At 51.1% G+C, this 14966-nt stretch overlaps 1 protein-coding gene across 15 annotated transcripts in view; it reads left to right on the top strand.

The window, feature by feature from the left end:
• Positions 1 to 14966, top strand: part of DIS3L2 (DIS3 like 3'-5' exoribonuclease 2) — a 373682-nt gene that overhangs the window by 339777 nt on the left and 18939 nt on the right. Inside the window, exon 16 of one of the 15 annotated variants that reach the window (XM_073807116.1) lies at positions 3731 to 3848. The exons of the other annotated variants lie outside the window; for them this stretch is intronic. Within the exon in view, the coding sequence (XP_073663217.1) occupies positions 3731 to 3758 (28 nt within the window). The 3' untranslated portion in view covers positions 3759 to 3848. Of the gene's footprint in view, positions 1 to 3730; positions 3849 to 14966 lie in introns of those variants that run through there. 15 annotated transcript variants of the gene reach the window in all.

Raw genomic sequence — 14966 nt, 5'->3', positions numbered from 1 at the left:
ACCGCCCGCTCACACCCATCTAGGTAATCTCTACTTCTCCTTCCACTCTCAGCCCAGTATTACTTCTTCTGGGAAGCCATTCCAACCCCTGACAGCCATCACGAAGGCATGAGTGCCTTCTCCACAGTCCTCTGCCACACCTGTCCGCTTCTGCTTCTGCTTCAGCACTCATCACAGTGCACTTCAGGCACTGGTTTACTTGTCTCCTACTTCCTCTACGCTGAGTCCTTTTTTTTTTTTTTTAACATCTTTATTGGGGTATAATTGCTTTACAATGGTGTGTTAGTTTCTGCTTTATAACAAAGTGAATCAGTTATACATATACATATGTTCCCATATCTCTTCCCTCTTGCGTCTCCCTCCCTCCCACCCTCCCTATCCCACCCCTCCAGGCTGTCACAAAGCACCAAGCCAATATCCCTGTGCCATGCAGCTGCTTCCAACTAGCTATCTACCTTACTACGTTTGTTAGTGTGTATATGTCCATGACACTCTCTCGCCCTGTCACAGCTCACCCTTCCCCCTCCCTATAACCTCAAGTCCGTTCTCTAGGAGGTCTGTGTCTGTATTCCTGCCTTACCCCTAGGTTCTTCATGACATTTTTTTTTTCTTAAATTCCATATATATGTGTTAGCATACGGTATTTGTCTTTTTCTTTCTGACTTACTTCACTCTGTATGACAGACTCTAGGTCTATCCACCTCATTACAAATAGCTCAATTTCGTTTCTTTTTATGGCTGAGTAATATTCCATTGTATATATGTGCCACATCTTCTTTATCCATTCATCCGATGATGGGCACTTAGGTTGAGTCCTTTTAAGGTCAAGGCCTTGTTTTGTTTATTTCAGTACCCGTAGTGCCTAGCCACAGGGGTTGGGAGACCTAATTGAATCCTTTTAGAGAGGGAACCTGGCTACTCAGCCTTTGTCTTTCCAACCTTTGTCTTTTCATTTTTTGTGGGATTATCATGAGGATTAAATTATACATGACATGAGGGAGAACGGTTTCCTTGGATGGTTTATGCATTCTGAAGAACTAACACATAGAAGAAAGAGACTGCAAACATTTGATTTAATTCTGTAAATATCGTAGTAATTGCAGTTATTTACATCACTACCTACCATTTTTTGCCTGATAGGAGGGCATAGTAATAATTATAAAGAGCATTAAATATGCCAAGCAAACTTGCAGCAGCTGAGTATAATTGCAAGGCTACACTTTGTTCACGACCTGTCGAGTTTCTGATCCGTAGCGTAATAGTGATAGGAGCTACCACCTCCTGAATGCCCACAGCTCACCAGCACTGGGCTAGGGGCTTACCCAAGTTATTTCTAGTTTCAAAACCATTCAAGACAGATCTTATTTTTATAGTTTTACAGATTTCAAAAAAGTCAAGGAGGTTATATTATTTTCACAGTTTTACAGATTAAATAAAATAAAAACAAAACAAGGCTGAGAGTCAGAAAGGTTAGCCTGCCCTAGGTCACACCATGGTCAAGAGCAGAGCCTGAATTTTCCTCTAGTTCTAGCAGATTCCAAAGCCCATTCTGGCCTGCCGCTGTGAAGGAGAGGGACGGGGAAAGGGGGCTGGGCAGGCAGAGTGTCAGCCCACGGTGCTGTTCTCAGGTCCCACAGGGGCGGGCCTGCCTCAGGACCCCTGCCGTGCCCAGTCACCCCTGGGCACAGGGATCCAGAGGGCCAGGGCCGTTTGCCTGGACGGGGCTTCTTGTGGGCAGCCGCAGCCCACCCCTTGCCCTGCACAGATCCGTTTCTCCGCTCGTGTGGGGAGCAGCTTCTCTTTGGCTCCCGTGGCCTCTGTTCCTGAGGAAGAGCTTAGAAAGGACGTGTTAATGGGACAGACCACCGCCTCTGCTGCCCGTAGAGTTCTTCTCACCTTCAGCCGGCACCTCAGCAGGTCCATAGAGTTCTTCTCACCTTCAGCCGGCGCCTCAGCAGGTCTTGGCAGCGTAGCTGGTGGTGTGACTCAAAACTTCATTGGGAGGTTCCGAGCCCTTGGTTGTCACATCCTTCTCAGGACAGGGTTGACACATATGTCCATGTGTCTGTTCACAGTCGCGCAAGGAGCACCAGGAGAGTCCCTCCCCACCATGACGTGACTCCTCCTCTCACCTGCTGACCCCTGGATACGCAGCGGGAAGAATCCCGGCAGTAGCATCACTTGTAGTTCAGAGGGACCCTTGTTGTGTTACCCCTGGCCTGAGCTACCTTGGGTTCCATCACCCCCATAGGCGTTAATGAGCCCAGCTCTGTGACTGCCTCTTCTGCTGTCCTTGGTGGCCCGCAAATCTCCTACCAGTCTCCTTAGCAATGCTGGTATTCCTCTCACCAGCACACTTCTGATGAGCCTGGTGAAGGGGGTGTCCTGTGGGCCCCCCCACAGCCCATAGGCCTCCGCTAGGTCTTCCGGACTCAGCCTGTTTCTTCCTCCCCCAGCTGTCTGCCAGGGCAGCTCACGCCCTTCCATTTGCTCAGCCTTAGCTGTCGCTGTCTGCAGGCCTCTAAGGACCACTCCAGCAGCGAGCTTGCCCCGTCCCTTAGGGTCTTTGAAAGGGTGCTGAATCCCACATCCCAAGAAAATTCGCCCAAAACAGTAAATTCTTGCTCATCTCATCTCCTGGCCCCTTTGATGAAGGCCCTCAAATCCTGCTAGCTCATCCTTCCCACTCTTGGTATATAATCTCTTTCTGCCTTATCAGGCCCAGCACATCCCCAGCCCCATTTTCCCTGACATTTAAACCTAGTTACGGGCCTTGAAGCCCCAGAAATGAGGTGGGGGATGCAGGGTGGGCCCCCTGCATGTCTTGCAGCACAGGATGTCACTAGCCTTCCGCAGGGAGTGTGGGCCACATTTCTGTAAGCTGCCTCTGTAAGAGGCCCTCTGGCTCTGCGGCTTAGCCTGCAGCTGCTGGTTGAGGGCCCTCAGCCTGTCACCGTCTCCCTGCTGGGCACCGTGTGCCTCACTTCATGGTCCTGGTAGACGCTGCACCACCCGGGCTCTCAAATGCTTGAATCAACACGGTCAAGCAAAGGCTTTTTCCCAGGTCACCACTGGTGAGTCTTTGAGCAGCTGGGCCACTACTTTGTGCCAGGGATTCTCCATGCCCCACATTCGACTCAGAAGAGTATCGTCTCTGCCCACTGGGTAGTAAGCGAGCCAGGCCCCAAACTCCATCTCTTTGCCTCTCTCTCAGACCCACTCCAGTACCACTGTGTTAACACATCAGGTCTGCTGAGAAGCAGATGCCAGGACAGGATTAGAAGGGGAGAGAAGAGGAGAAGGCAGGAAGAGAGTCTTCAGATCTTGACACAAGCTCAGCCCCTGTGGAGGAAGGCATAGGAGGAGGACTGGGTAGGAAGAGTCTTGGGCTGCAGCCCAGTTTTAAGAAGGTTCATCCAGACTGATGGGAAGTCCTGGAACCAAAGTCACCTGCTGGAGAAGCCTCACATCCTGCAGGTCCTTCGAGTGCTTAGTCACCGGCTGGGAGCAGCCCTCGGGAAGTGTGGCCTTGGTGTCAGTGCAGTGGTGGGTCAGGGGCTGCGGCTGGGCCACCAGGCCGTTTATGCTCCCGTGGCAGGAGAGCTGAGAGGCGCCTTTTCGTGGCCACCGCACTCAGGCAGGAGAAAGAGCAGAGCTCCTGGATAAAGCCCTGCATCTAATTCGTTTCCTCCTCTGCTTGGTTCGTGTCCTCTTCCTTCACCTAAATAAGCAGATGGAATATTTCCCAGCAGCCCTGACAACTTCAGACCAACACTAACACTTCCCAGTGTTCCCAGTACTTTGGAAATGACACTGTGTGCCTGCACCTCGGACCTGATGCCAGTTCCTCAGGCTAAGGAGTGGTGTTACCTGAGAGCCTCCAGACCTCCCGCTGACACTGCCAGGTTAGAATGAAGAATGCCTTCCTTGTTCCTGGTGAAGCCCTTGGTTAGGAGAAAGGAGAGCTGGAAATCAAGGCGGAGGAGGAGGGCTTTTGGGGAAATTGGAGGCAACTCAGCCAGAGAAAGGTGCCAGAAGTGACCTCGTGGGAGCAAGCCGGCAGCTGCAGCGGGCGTCTTGGAGTCAGCCGCTTGCGGTGCAGGTGGGAGCTCACTGTTTTCCACCGCAGCCTTTAGTGTCGGGCTTCGGTGTGATGCGGGCATGACTCCTGCTTAAGCTGCTGGAATCAAGACGGTGATCAGTGAGGGATGCGCTTCTCCACTTCCACACCGTGCAGAGAGATGGTGGGGGCTCCTGTTCCCTCCCACCACCTCACTCCGTGCAGCAACAATAATGGTATCCTGGGTGCCAAAATGCAGTTTCATTTGACCTGAGTTTTCCCTATAGGAAGGGAAGGGGGTGAGTATGAACACTCCCACTTACAGAAAGGGAGGCCAGTTCCCCTAGTGGTGCCCTGGCCCACCCAGCTCAAGCTGTAAACCAGAGGTAGAGCCAGCAGGCTTCTCCCTGGGATACTGCCTCAGCCATGTGATACACGGCAGGGGTGGGGCCTGGAACAGCTACACAGAGTGATACTGAACTTGCCTGTGGGTCCTGGGCAGGGAGGGCAGCAAGGCCTGGGTCAGCAAGACTGCCTTCTGTGTAGCTTACATTACCATTGGGTTACAGTCACCCAGTCTCCCACAAATGTAATGCAGCCCACAGGTGGCCAGAGCAGGGAAGCTCTTACTCAGCTGTGTTGAGTCAGCACCCTTTCCCTATGTCTTGGGAGAATGGGGTGGGGGGGTGCGGTGGAGCCTGAAGCCATGCTGTAAAGCACTGAATTGTCTCATCAGAGGTTTCCTATGCTGCTGGGCCAGGGTGCTCAGCCCCTGATAGAAATTGCTAGCTCCTCGGCTCCTGCCGACATTCTAAGGGCAGAACTGATCAGAGTGAGGAAATGTGGAAGCCAATGGCAATGGGGAGATTATACTGGACAGAGGCCAGATGCAGACACATCATGCACACTGGTCCCCGTGTCTCAGCACGTAGGGTGACTTAATATCCACTCCACTGTTTTCTTCCATAGTCAACACGCTGGAAAATAGATTCTTACATAAACTCACTTTGTGAAACTTATTTTTGAACTATGACATGCATGGAGAAAAGTGCGCAAGTCATGTGCATCTAGTTCAAAGAGTATTAGCAAACAAACACACCCATGTAACTATCACCCACATCAAGAAATAGAACATTTCGGCACCCCAGGAGCTTCCAGCATACCCCTCTCTCCTCCAAAAAGGAATCCACCATCATTGCTTCTGACACTACAGATTAGTTTTGCCTGGCTTTGAACTTCATATAAACGGAATCATTCAGTGGCTTCTCTTTTGTGTCTGACTTTCTTCTTTCAGCGTTATGTTTTTGAGAATTCATCGTTGTTGCTGCATATAGTCCTAATTCATTCATTTTGATTGCTATAAGTCTTCCTTTGTATGAATACATTGTAATTTATCCAATCTGCATTAATTCAGTCAACATTTGAGTTGTTTCCAATTTGAGGTTGTTATAAATAATTCTGCTTATACGTGTCTTTTGGTGCACACATGCACATATCTCTTTTGAGTGTATACCTAGGAGTGAAACTACTAACTCAGAGAAAATACCCACTTTAGTGGATACTGCCAAATGATTTTCCTAAGTGGTTGTACCAGTTTAACACTCCTGCCAGCAACATATGATATTTCATATATTTATTGGCCGTTCAGTAGAATGCCTTTTCAAATTGTGTGCCCATTATTCTTCTAGGTTTTCCGTTTTCCTTGTTGACTTATAGTTCACTCTATTCTGGGTGTGAGTCCTTTGTTGGTTATACATGTTGCAGATACCTTCTACTCAGTAGCTTGCCTTTTTACTCTCTTTGGTGGTGTTTAAATGAACAGAAATTCTTCATTTCAGTGTAGTTCAGTGTATCGGGTTTTTTCTTTATGGTTAATTCTTCTTATATCCCATTTAAGAAAACTATATAAACATCATGAAGACATGTTTGGTATTAGAGTTCTCCAAGAAACAGAACCAGTAGGCTATATATATTTATTTTTATTTATATTTGTGTATATATATAAGGAGATTTATTATGAGGGATTGGCTCATGTGATTATGGAGGCTGAGAAGTCCCATGATCTGCTGTCTGGTAAGCTGGAGAACCAGGAAAGTCAATGGTAACTCCCAGTCTGCGGGGAGGAGAAGATAAGACGAGAGGGCAAGCAGTGAGAGGAAGAACTCCCTCCTCACCCTTTGGCTCTGTTCAGGCCTCCCACGCTGGGGAGGGCAGTCTACTTTATCCAATGCAAGTGCTCACAGACACACTCAGAAATAATGTTTAATCTGGGCACTCTGTGGCCCGTCCAGTGGACACAGGCAATTAGCCATCAACATGTTCTTACATTATCTTCTAGAAGCTCTATTGTTTTACCTTTTCTATTTTAGACCATAATCTACTCAGAAATGAGTTTTGAATATAGTACAGCAAGTTTCAGTTTTTCCCGTATGGACATCTAATAGACCCAGCATCATTCCTACTGCTCCACAGGGCCACCTTTGTCAAAATGAAGGGTCTGTATCTGCACGGATCTGTATCTGCACTCTGTTCTGTTTCACTGATCTGCGTGTCTCTTGTGCCAGTGCCACACTGTCTTAATCATTGTACCTTTATTATAAGTCTTGATATTCAGTAGAGTTAGACCTTTCCACCTTGCTACTCCTCAATAAAGGGCACCTCGCCTATTCCTGGCCCTTTCCATTTCCATGGAAATTTTAGAATCAGAGTGTCAGTTGCCACACACATGCACACGGACTTGCTGGGATTTACACTGAGATTGCACTGGCTTTACACTGAGATCAAGTTGGGAAAAAATTAACCCTTTTATGATTGTCTTCTACTCCACAAACATGGTGTAGCCCACTCTTTATTTAGGTCTTCTTTAATTTTTCTCAGTAACGTTTCATAAATTTTTATGCAGTGGTCTTCTTGATTATCTCTCATTAGATTTACTCCTAGGTATTTAATGTTTGTGATGCTATTTAAAATGGTATTTATAAATTTCCTTGTCTCTTTGTTGCTGATGTATGGAAGGACAGTTTATTTTTATTGACCCTGTGTCCAGTGACCTTGCTAAATTTATTCAAATAACTCATCTGCAGATTTTTTCTGATTTTCTCTGTACCCAGTTTTACTTGTTCCTTTCCAGTATCAACACCATTTGTGTCTTTTTCTGGCCTCGTAGTGCTATACAGTATTTAATGGAAGTGACGATAGCAGGCGTCCATGTCTTCTTCTTGATCTTAGAGAAAAGGGTTTTTACCACAAACTCACTTTTAAATTATGAAAACTTACACTAAAATTCCCTTTTGTATACATTTGATTTTACTTTTCCCCAAGTTGATCTTTCAATTCGAAGGTACTTTTAAGTTTGAAATGTGGCAGTGGTGGTTTTTGTATGTTAAGAGGTAGGCAGATGGAATATCACAAGACTGTGACTCCTTATTTTAACCTTGTGAGGAAGACTTTGCCTTGTCCGTTTTACAGACGGATCGCGTGGCTGATACAGCTGAGCAGGGGTTGTAACAGGTGGTGTCGGACCCAAAGCCCAGGCTGTTCTTACTACTCCTCGATTCCCTGGTAGAATATTGAATGTGTAACCCTCAAGGTCACAAAAAAATACCACATTTGTCATAGGTTTCCAAGAGGAGAGTTGCTAAGCTACTTCACAGGTACGCTGAACATCTTTTCCTTTTCCCTCCCCCATACCTCCTTATAGCACTGTCGTCTGCACATCCGCCTTTCTCTGATTTCCATTGTCATGGAAGCAAACTGGGGCAGCCAAGTCTCATGCTGAAAGGAGCCCACCCTGCCTGCCCGTGCAGCTGCACCTGCAGCTCTCCTCAGCCACCTGGCTGAGCCACCGGGCTGAGCCCCCCACCAGGCTAGGCCTTCCCTGGCCTCTACTGCCATTTGGGCTTTTCTCTGATGCCAAGGAGGTGGGCGGTGAGGATTCAGGGCTTTCCTTCTGGTCAGGCTGCTTGGGTTGTTGGGTGGGACTGTGTGTTTTTAAGCCCTCAAGCTGTCCCAATTAGAGGATTATGAACCCTATGCAGACACACAGAATCTTTCTATGCTGAGGTTTGGAGAGAGCAAGGAAGAGTACAAGGAGGGTAGAGACCCAAACAGGCCCGGGGCTGGCAGGGGCTTCCGGGGCCCGAGCCACGATGTGAGAGTGTCCCTTCCTGCAGCCCAAACAACTACCCAAGGATGACCCAAGACAGACAATCCTAGGCCACCAGGAACTCTCGAAACTAAATACTTTGCAACTCTCAAAGACCTTATAAAAGAGAGTTCCCTTGGTTGGTTTAACACAGGGCTACATTAAGCAAACAGCATTTTTTCCTTCTTGTTAAATTTCCTTTGTATAGCTTTGCCGTTCCCTATACTCATCTTTTTGCGATGGACTGCAATCGTGTCCATTCTAGGAACCTCCTAGGGCTGCAGCAATCCAGTGTGACTTGGGATCCTTCAGTTGTTTTTTTCCAGATTCTCTTTGAGCATATGGTGACATGATTTGACCAGTGAGAGAGGATGGGGAAAATTAGCATTTTTGTTTTCTCTGTACCTCTCTCTCTCTGCCATGTATATACCTTTGTCAGAATTCCCTGGCACGATCTATGTCTTTTCTGCCACTCTGGGTATTTGTCCATCCACCGATTCCCATCCCAGTGGGAAGACTGCTCTTTGGCCCCTAAGGCTAACCTTTCTAAGTTGATGGCTCAGCTGTTTAGTTTTTAAACCCAAGGAGGGCTGTCCCTTTCCAAGACCTTGAGGAGTGCTAGAAGCTGGTGGTATTCAGGCCAGTCCCATTTGATGAGCAGGTCCACTCAGTTCCTGGCAAGTGCTGCCTGCCGGTGGGCTGCACCAGCCTCTAGGGCATGTTCAGATACTTAAAGTAGCAAATGCCTCTGCCATAAGCACCCTCCCTTGGGTGGCTGGAAGTCCGAGCCCAGGCCCAGGCCACAGAGGCCTGAGATACTCTGAGGGAGGTTCGCCCATGCAGGAAATGGGCCACAGGATTGCGTGTTGGCTCTAAGCCTGAAGAAAGGTGCCCATGGCTGGCACCTCCTGCAGCTGCCTGGCGGGTGGCCAGAACGTGCTTGGCTCTCTCGCTTTTGGCTGTGCTCTCTGTGGGGAAGTGGTTCTGATCTGTCTTCACTGCCACTCCCCAGCTCTCTGGGGCATTGTGGCTTTCTCTTGGTGCTTGGGCAGGAAGCCTCCAGAGCCTGAGGGGGTTGCTGTGCTTGATGACAAAGGCCATCAGTGGATGGAAATCACTTAGATATAAATCACTTTATTTATTGAAGAGGAATTGAACACGATTACTCTCCCTTCTGAGCACACTTCTCCAAAGGTGGGCACTCAGGTGGGCAGAGACCTCACAGAGTGACCAGAGCAGGTGCCCAGCTCATGCCCGTTGAGTCAAGCAAAAAGCAAGTGGCCAACTTACGCAGCTGCTCTGAAAACCCACCCCAGCAAAGCCTAGCTGAGATGCAGAGCACACAGCACGCACTGACTGCAAGCTGCCCCCGCCAGCCCCACATGACCCCACGACCCAAGGACGTGCCAGGGGCTGCTGGGCCAGGCTCCAAGGTTGAGGATGAGTGAGACACGGTGTCTGCCTTCCAAGCCCAGGAGTGGGCCGGTGTGGCAGAGGACGTGGCTCGTTTCCTGGCGTCGATGAGGACCTCGCTGCCATCACCCTGGAACTGAAGGGCTGTGGGGAGCGCTCAGAAGCAGGGCCCACCAAGCCAGCAGCACTGCGCTCTCTGGGCAGCATTCCTGTCTTGGGTGTCCTCTCGATGGTGTCTCCCTCAGTGGTGGGCCAGCTGTGATCTTCTCTAAACACCTTCGTGTGTGAGCTCTCTGGAACTTCACAGAAGGAATGGCTCTTGTTTTAATTTATGGACGTATTTTTTGCTTTAATGGTGTCCGCTGGACATCATGCAGCACTTTTAAATAATTCAGGATTATTCACAATGTTTATATGGTGATACAAAAGCATTTTCCTTAGGCTCTACTGCGCTCTGCGGCTTTGCCTCTGCTCTAAATACTCCCACGGTGCCGTGTGCTTTCACTCGACTTTACTGAGGCCCTGCCCCCACTGTCTTTGTGTCCACCTTTACAGTCAGGGCCCGTTGTCACTTCTCTACTGCTGTCCAGGAGACACCAGGAGCACCCTCTCAGCCTGGCTGTGAGCACGAGGCGCCATGGGGGTATGGCGTCGGCCAGGAAGCCGAGTCTAGTAGTCAGAACTGTCCATCGAGAAGAGGAAAGGGTCTGAGCGGGGAGCGCAGGCGGGACTTCCCTGAGAGTCACACTCGACTCCTGGCTCCGGCACCTGTGTTGGCCCCCAAGGCCTGGTCTGTTGGTTGTTTCCTGGTTTTGCCCCATGTATCAGACTCAAGATTGAGCATGTGGTTGAGTTTTAGATAAGTGAGATGGTGGTGTACTTTTTAAATCAACTTGAACTGAATTGTTTAGTGCGTCTGTCATGTTGGGAAATTCTTCCTTAGTGCTAACAGCCCTCTGGTTTCATCTCAGTCTGTTTCCTCTCATTAATTAGTCCTCAGTGCAGATGAAAGACCAGTTAGCTGGTCGCCATCTTCTGTGTCGTAAATATTCCAGGAAACAGTCAGATCTTCAGTGTTCCGCTGTCGAAGCTGAAGGAAGCCTTCACGCCTCGCGGCTTTCTCCTGGTGTGTTCTCCAGCTGTCAGGCTCATCAGACCTAACTCTTACGCGGCCTGTGCGACCGTTCGCCTCCTCAGAAACGCCAGTACTTTGCTGTGTGTCCTGTGAGGCAGGCTCCACCTTAGGCTTCATGACCCATGAACTCCTTGCAATAGAATGGGGGAGGTTTTGTGGGTAGAGTGTGTGAAGGAATGCGTGGAAAACCGCTTTCCTCAGATCCTCTGAGGGATCCGTCGCCCAAAGTGCTGAGAACATTGCTGTGGGAACTCAGTAAATAAATGCCGAAGCAAAGAGCCAGTGTGTGACTAAGAAAATTCTCATGGGGCGGTGGGGGAGTGAGTATGTGTTTATCTCCTGACTCCCTAGGCCCAAGGGCTGGGACAGTATCTGTGTCCCAGCCCCTAGCACAATATCTGGAATGCTGCAGATGCCCAGCAAGTGCTGCATGAATGTCTCCAGGGCGCTGGCTGCATTCGCTCTGTGTTCTAGCATCCTTCAGTATTCTAATGACACCAGACTCTTGTCACCTTAAGGTTTTTGTAATAATAATTACTAATACTTACGGAATGCTTAACAACATGCCGGGCCCTGAGATGAGAGCTTTACGTAATGTGTCTCATTTAATCCTCCCCCTGAGGGGTGGGAAGTGGAGGTTAGGGAGGTTAGCCGTCCAGGTTACACAGGCCGTGTATGGTGGACACCCCCCCCCACCTTCCCTCTTGACTTCAAGAAGCAAGAGCACAAGAGGTTGCTGCTGCCCATCCACAGGGAGAAGCCTGCCCTCCTGCGCGCCCTTCCCATCCAGGCCAGACCAGCTCTCCATAGAGGCCTGAGGCCAGCGCTGGTCCGAGCCCTGATAAAGCTGAGCTCATGCCGGGGAACCACAGGAATCTTCAGGAAGCCCTTATATATTCAGAGTTGCGTTACTTGCCAGATGGATCATTTCCCACTGCCAAACTTAGAAAGTGACCCCTCGGAAATTCCTCAGTGTGGAAGGAAGGGCCCTGAGGACGTCTGCCCACGTGCCTCGTGGGCAGGGGATGCATTTGCCCGTTGTTTCCTAGCCCAGATCTAGACACCTTTCCTCTGCTTGTCTAGCAAACTGTTGGACACCTGCTAGTGCCAGCTACTGGGCAATGAGAAAGATCCTACCCCCCCGCCCCGCAGCGCACAGCCACAGAGGAAGACAGGTGTGTAAGGTAACATTCACAGGTGGTGACGAAGGCCATGGTGGAGGTGTGCGCCCAGTCTCTGCATGCAGTTGGCAGTGGACACCGCCCTGAGCTGTGCTCTGCCTGTGAGGTGAAACCAGCAGCCAAGTGTTTGTGTTGTTGCAGAATGACCAGATGGCAGTAATTCTGCAACACCCAAATGCGACCTGTGAGGAACTGGGCTTGAACTTCACAAAGATTTGCTGGGAAATGGACTGGCATAGACACCTCTAGCCAGGGAGCACGGTCTCTCTCTCCACAGTGGCTATGGGAGGACGGCCACAGCCAGGTGACCACACAGGGCCCTGCAGGGCACTGGGCAGGGCCTCCTCCCAGGTGGGGACAGCTGGGCTGAGGCCTCTGCCAGGAAGAGCAGTTCTCACCCTGAGGGAAGCCTGGGTGGAACGGGCTGGTCCTCCCAGTCATGATGGCTGCCCAGGCCTGGCCTGAGCCACCTATGACGAGGCTCCCAGAGGCCATTGCTGACGCAGAAATCTGGTCAGCTTCCCAGGCGCCTAGAGAACTGTTTTAGAGCATCTCTAGGTCCTGGAAAAGCAGGGTTCCCTGGGCATCCCAGGCTGCCCTAAACGATGGACTTGGCCTGCAGAGCGGCAGCTCAGGAAAGTAGAACCGTGGGCTCCATCCAGGCTTTGACATCCACTGGCCTTGCCGTCTGACTTACCATCAACCCAGCCTAATCCAGGTTGTTCTGGCCTTGGATCTAAGGTGGAGTTGAGGGTGGCACCTGGAAAGGGCTGAAGTCTTCACACAGCCTGTATATGAGAGCTTCCATCAGTCCAGACATGCAGGGGTAGAGGTGGGGATGAAAACCAGCAGTCTCCTTGCTCGCCCCTGCCACCCCTCCCAGTGTGCTCGCCCCTGCCACCCCTCCCAGTGTGCTCTCCCCTGCCACCCCTCCCAGTGTGCTCGCCCCTGCCACCCCTCCCAGTGTGCTCGCCCCTGCCACCCCTCCCAGTGTGCTCGCCCCCCTTTCCAGTGTGCTCGCCCCTGCAACCCCTCCCAGTGTGCTCGCCCTCTCACCGGAGGGAGAGCCGGTGCGCCCTGGAGGTTGGCTGTGTGTGTGTCTAGGCAGGGACATGACGATGCTGGGGAAGCCCAGAGGCTCTGGATGGGAACAAATCCATTTAAACCACTCTGAACCTGGTTCATAAAACTGTGGGTCAATATTTTAAGAGTCACATAACTAACGAAGAGCTCTGCCAGACTCAACATACCGCATCCCAGTGGGTGATAAGACAAGCGCTAGTTCAATGGAAACAGCCCAGGAGAAGATTTTTTTTTTTTTAAATCTGCTACTTTTCATATTTAGAATGAGGTGGGCTGCTCTGGACAAGAGTATTCATTTATCAGGTGACCAACACATGAGCCCCAGCCATACTGTCACCCTGTGTTGGATCTAAGTGATGACTGTCTACAGGTAGGGAAGAATTTCGTTAGAGCAAATCAGCAGGTCCCATCAGGCTGGCAGAAGCTGACTTAGGGTTCTGTCTCTTGAGTTCACATGCCTGCCTTCCAGCGGGGAACAGCTGAAGGGAAGCTGCAGGAACCCCACTCCTAGGCCCTTCTCCTGGGGGTCTCTGCTTCCACCCCCCAGAACAGTCCTCCTTCCCTCTTTTCTGTGGAGCACCAAGCAAATCATGTCTCTGAAGTGCCTCGTTCATTCCCCAAACAGGCATTTGACATTGCAGCTCTTGGCCTGTCTAACCCAGGTTGAACAGCACCTACACGTGCCCCTGGCCCTGGGACACAGAGGTGGACAAGGCCTGGTCCCCAGACAGGAAAACTGGCCTCAAAAGAGACGGTTGCAATCCAACAATGAGTTCTGGGGCTAGAATCAGCCCAGAGGACCATGGGCCAAGAAGGGTGATGCCTGAACTGCGCCTTGAAAACTCAGCTGTGACTGAGTGGAGGCAGGCTAGGGGTGGCAGGTGGAGGGAGCAGCCTGGAAGCCCCAGGGGGGTCCTAGGAAGTGTGGGTGCACGTCACCCAAGAGGAAGCCCAAAGAGAGATGCCAGTTTCCTCATGGCTGCGGGGGGAGCTGGGCTGAGGCCAGCAGCAGGTCAGTGAGACGTGCAGGGGCCGAGGGAGCTGCAGCCTTTGATGCAAGAAGCCAACCCACCCTTAGCCCAGCCCCTCTGAGGGCCCTTTACACTGTCAGGGGCTGGGCAGTTCTAACAGTGTGGAACTCACCAGGGGAAACAAAAAGGACCAGAATTCTTTACCCAGCTCAGAGTCCAGTGAGGAAACACCCTCTTGGGGCAGACTAGAGAGTCTTGTGTGAGGCTTGCCGAGGTCTCGACAGCTCCTAGGGCAGGCTTCCAGACCAAGATGTCTAAGGGTCGAGATGGCCATGGCCCCGAGGACGACTCTCCCCGCCCTTCTGACCCACTGAGTGGCGTTCGCCAGAAAGAGGTCCACAGATGAAAGAGGCAGAACCTTCAAGTCTTTAGCCGGCGACAGGAGAACTAGAGCAGTAAAAGCAAATGTGCTCAGCCCCTGTGCTCATCCCAGGGGCAACACCGAGACACAGAAGGAGGCCAGAGCCCCAAAGGCAGATGGGAGGAAGCGTTCACATGGGGAGCTGGCGGTGTAGGGATAAGTCCTATTCCTGTCCTCTTGTCCGCCGAGCCGGAGACAGGCAGAGGTAAACCGAGGGCTAAACATAAGACCTCCAGGGTTACAGAATGTCCCAGCCCGGCCAGGCCCGGAGGTGGGCTTGCGTGTTTGCAGGCCCAGTACGGCCAGCCGCAGACGTGGGAGCAGGGAGCCTTGGGGAAAGGCGCTGTCCCTCTGAGGTTGCTGGGCAGGTGGCAAGCTAGGTCGAGATGAGTGACCTCGGCTCCTCTGCTGCTGCAACCCTTGCTGAGGGCGGGAGGTGCCCTTGACAGTCAGGAAGGAAGGGCGGTAGTGACACAGCAGGCCACCATGGGCGCCCGTCCCCCAGGTGCCAGCGTGGCCTCAGGGCAGGCCCTGTGTTGACCCCCCGCTGTCAGCAGA

Source organism: Tursiops truncatus, chromosome 7 (assembly GCF_011762595.2).
Source record: "Tursiops truncatus isolate mTurTru1 chromosome 7, mTurTru1.mat.Y, whole genome shotgun sequence".
NCBI lineage: Eukaryota > Metazoa > Chordata > Mammalia > Artiodactyla > Delphinidae > Tursiops > Tursiops truncatus.
This window is presented reverse-complemented; position numbering and strand designations above follow the sequence as displayed.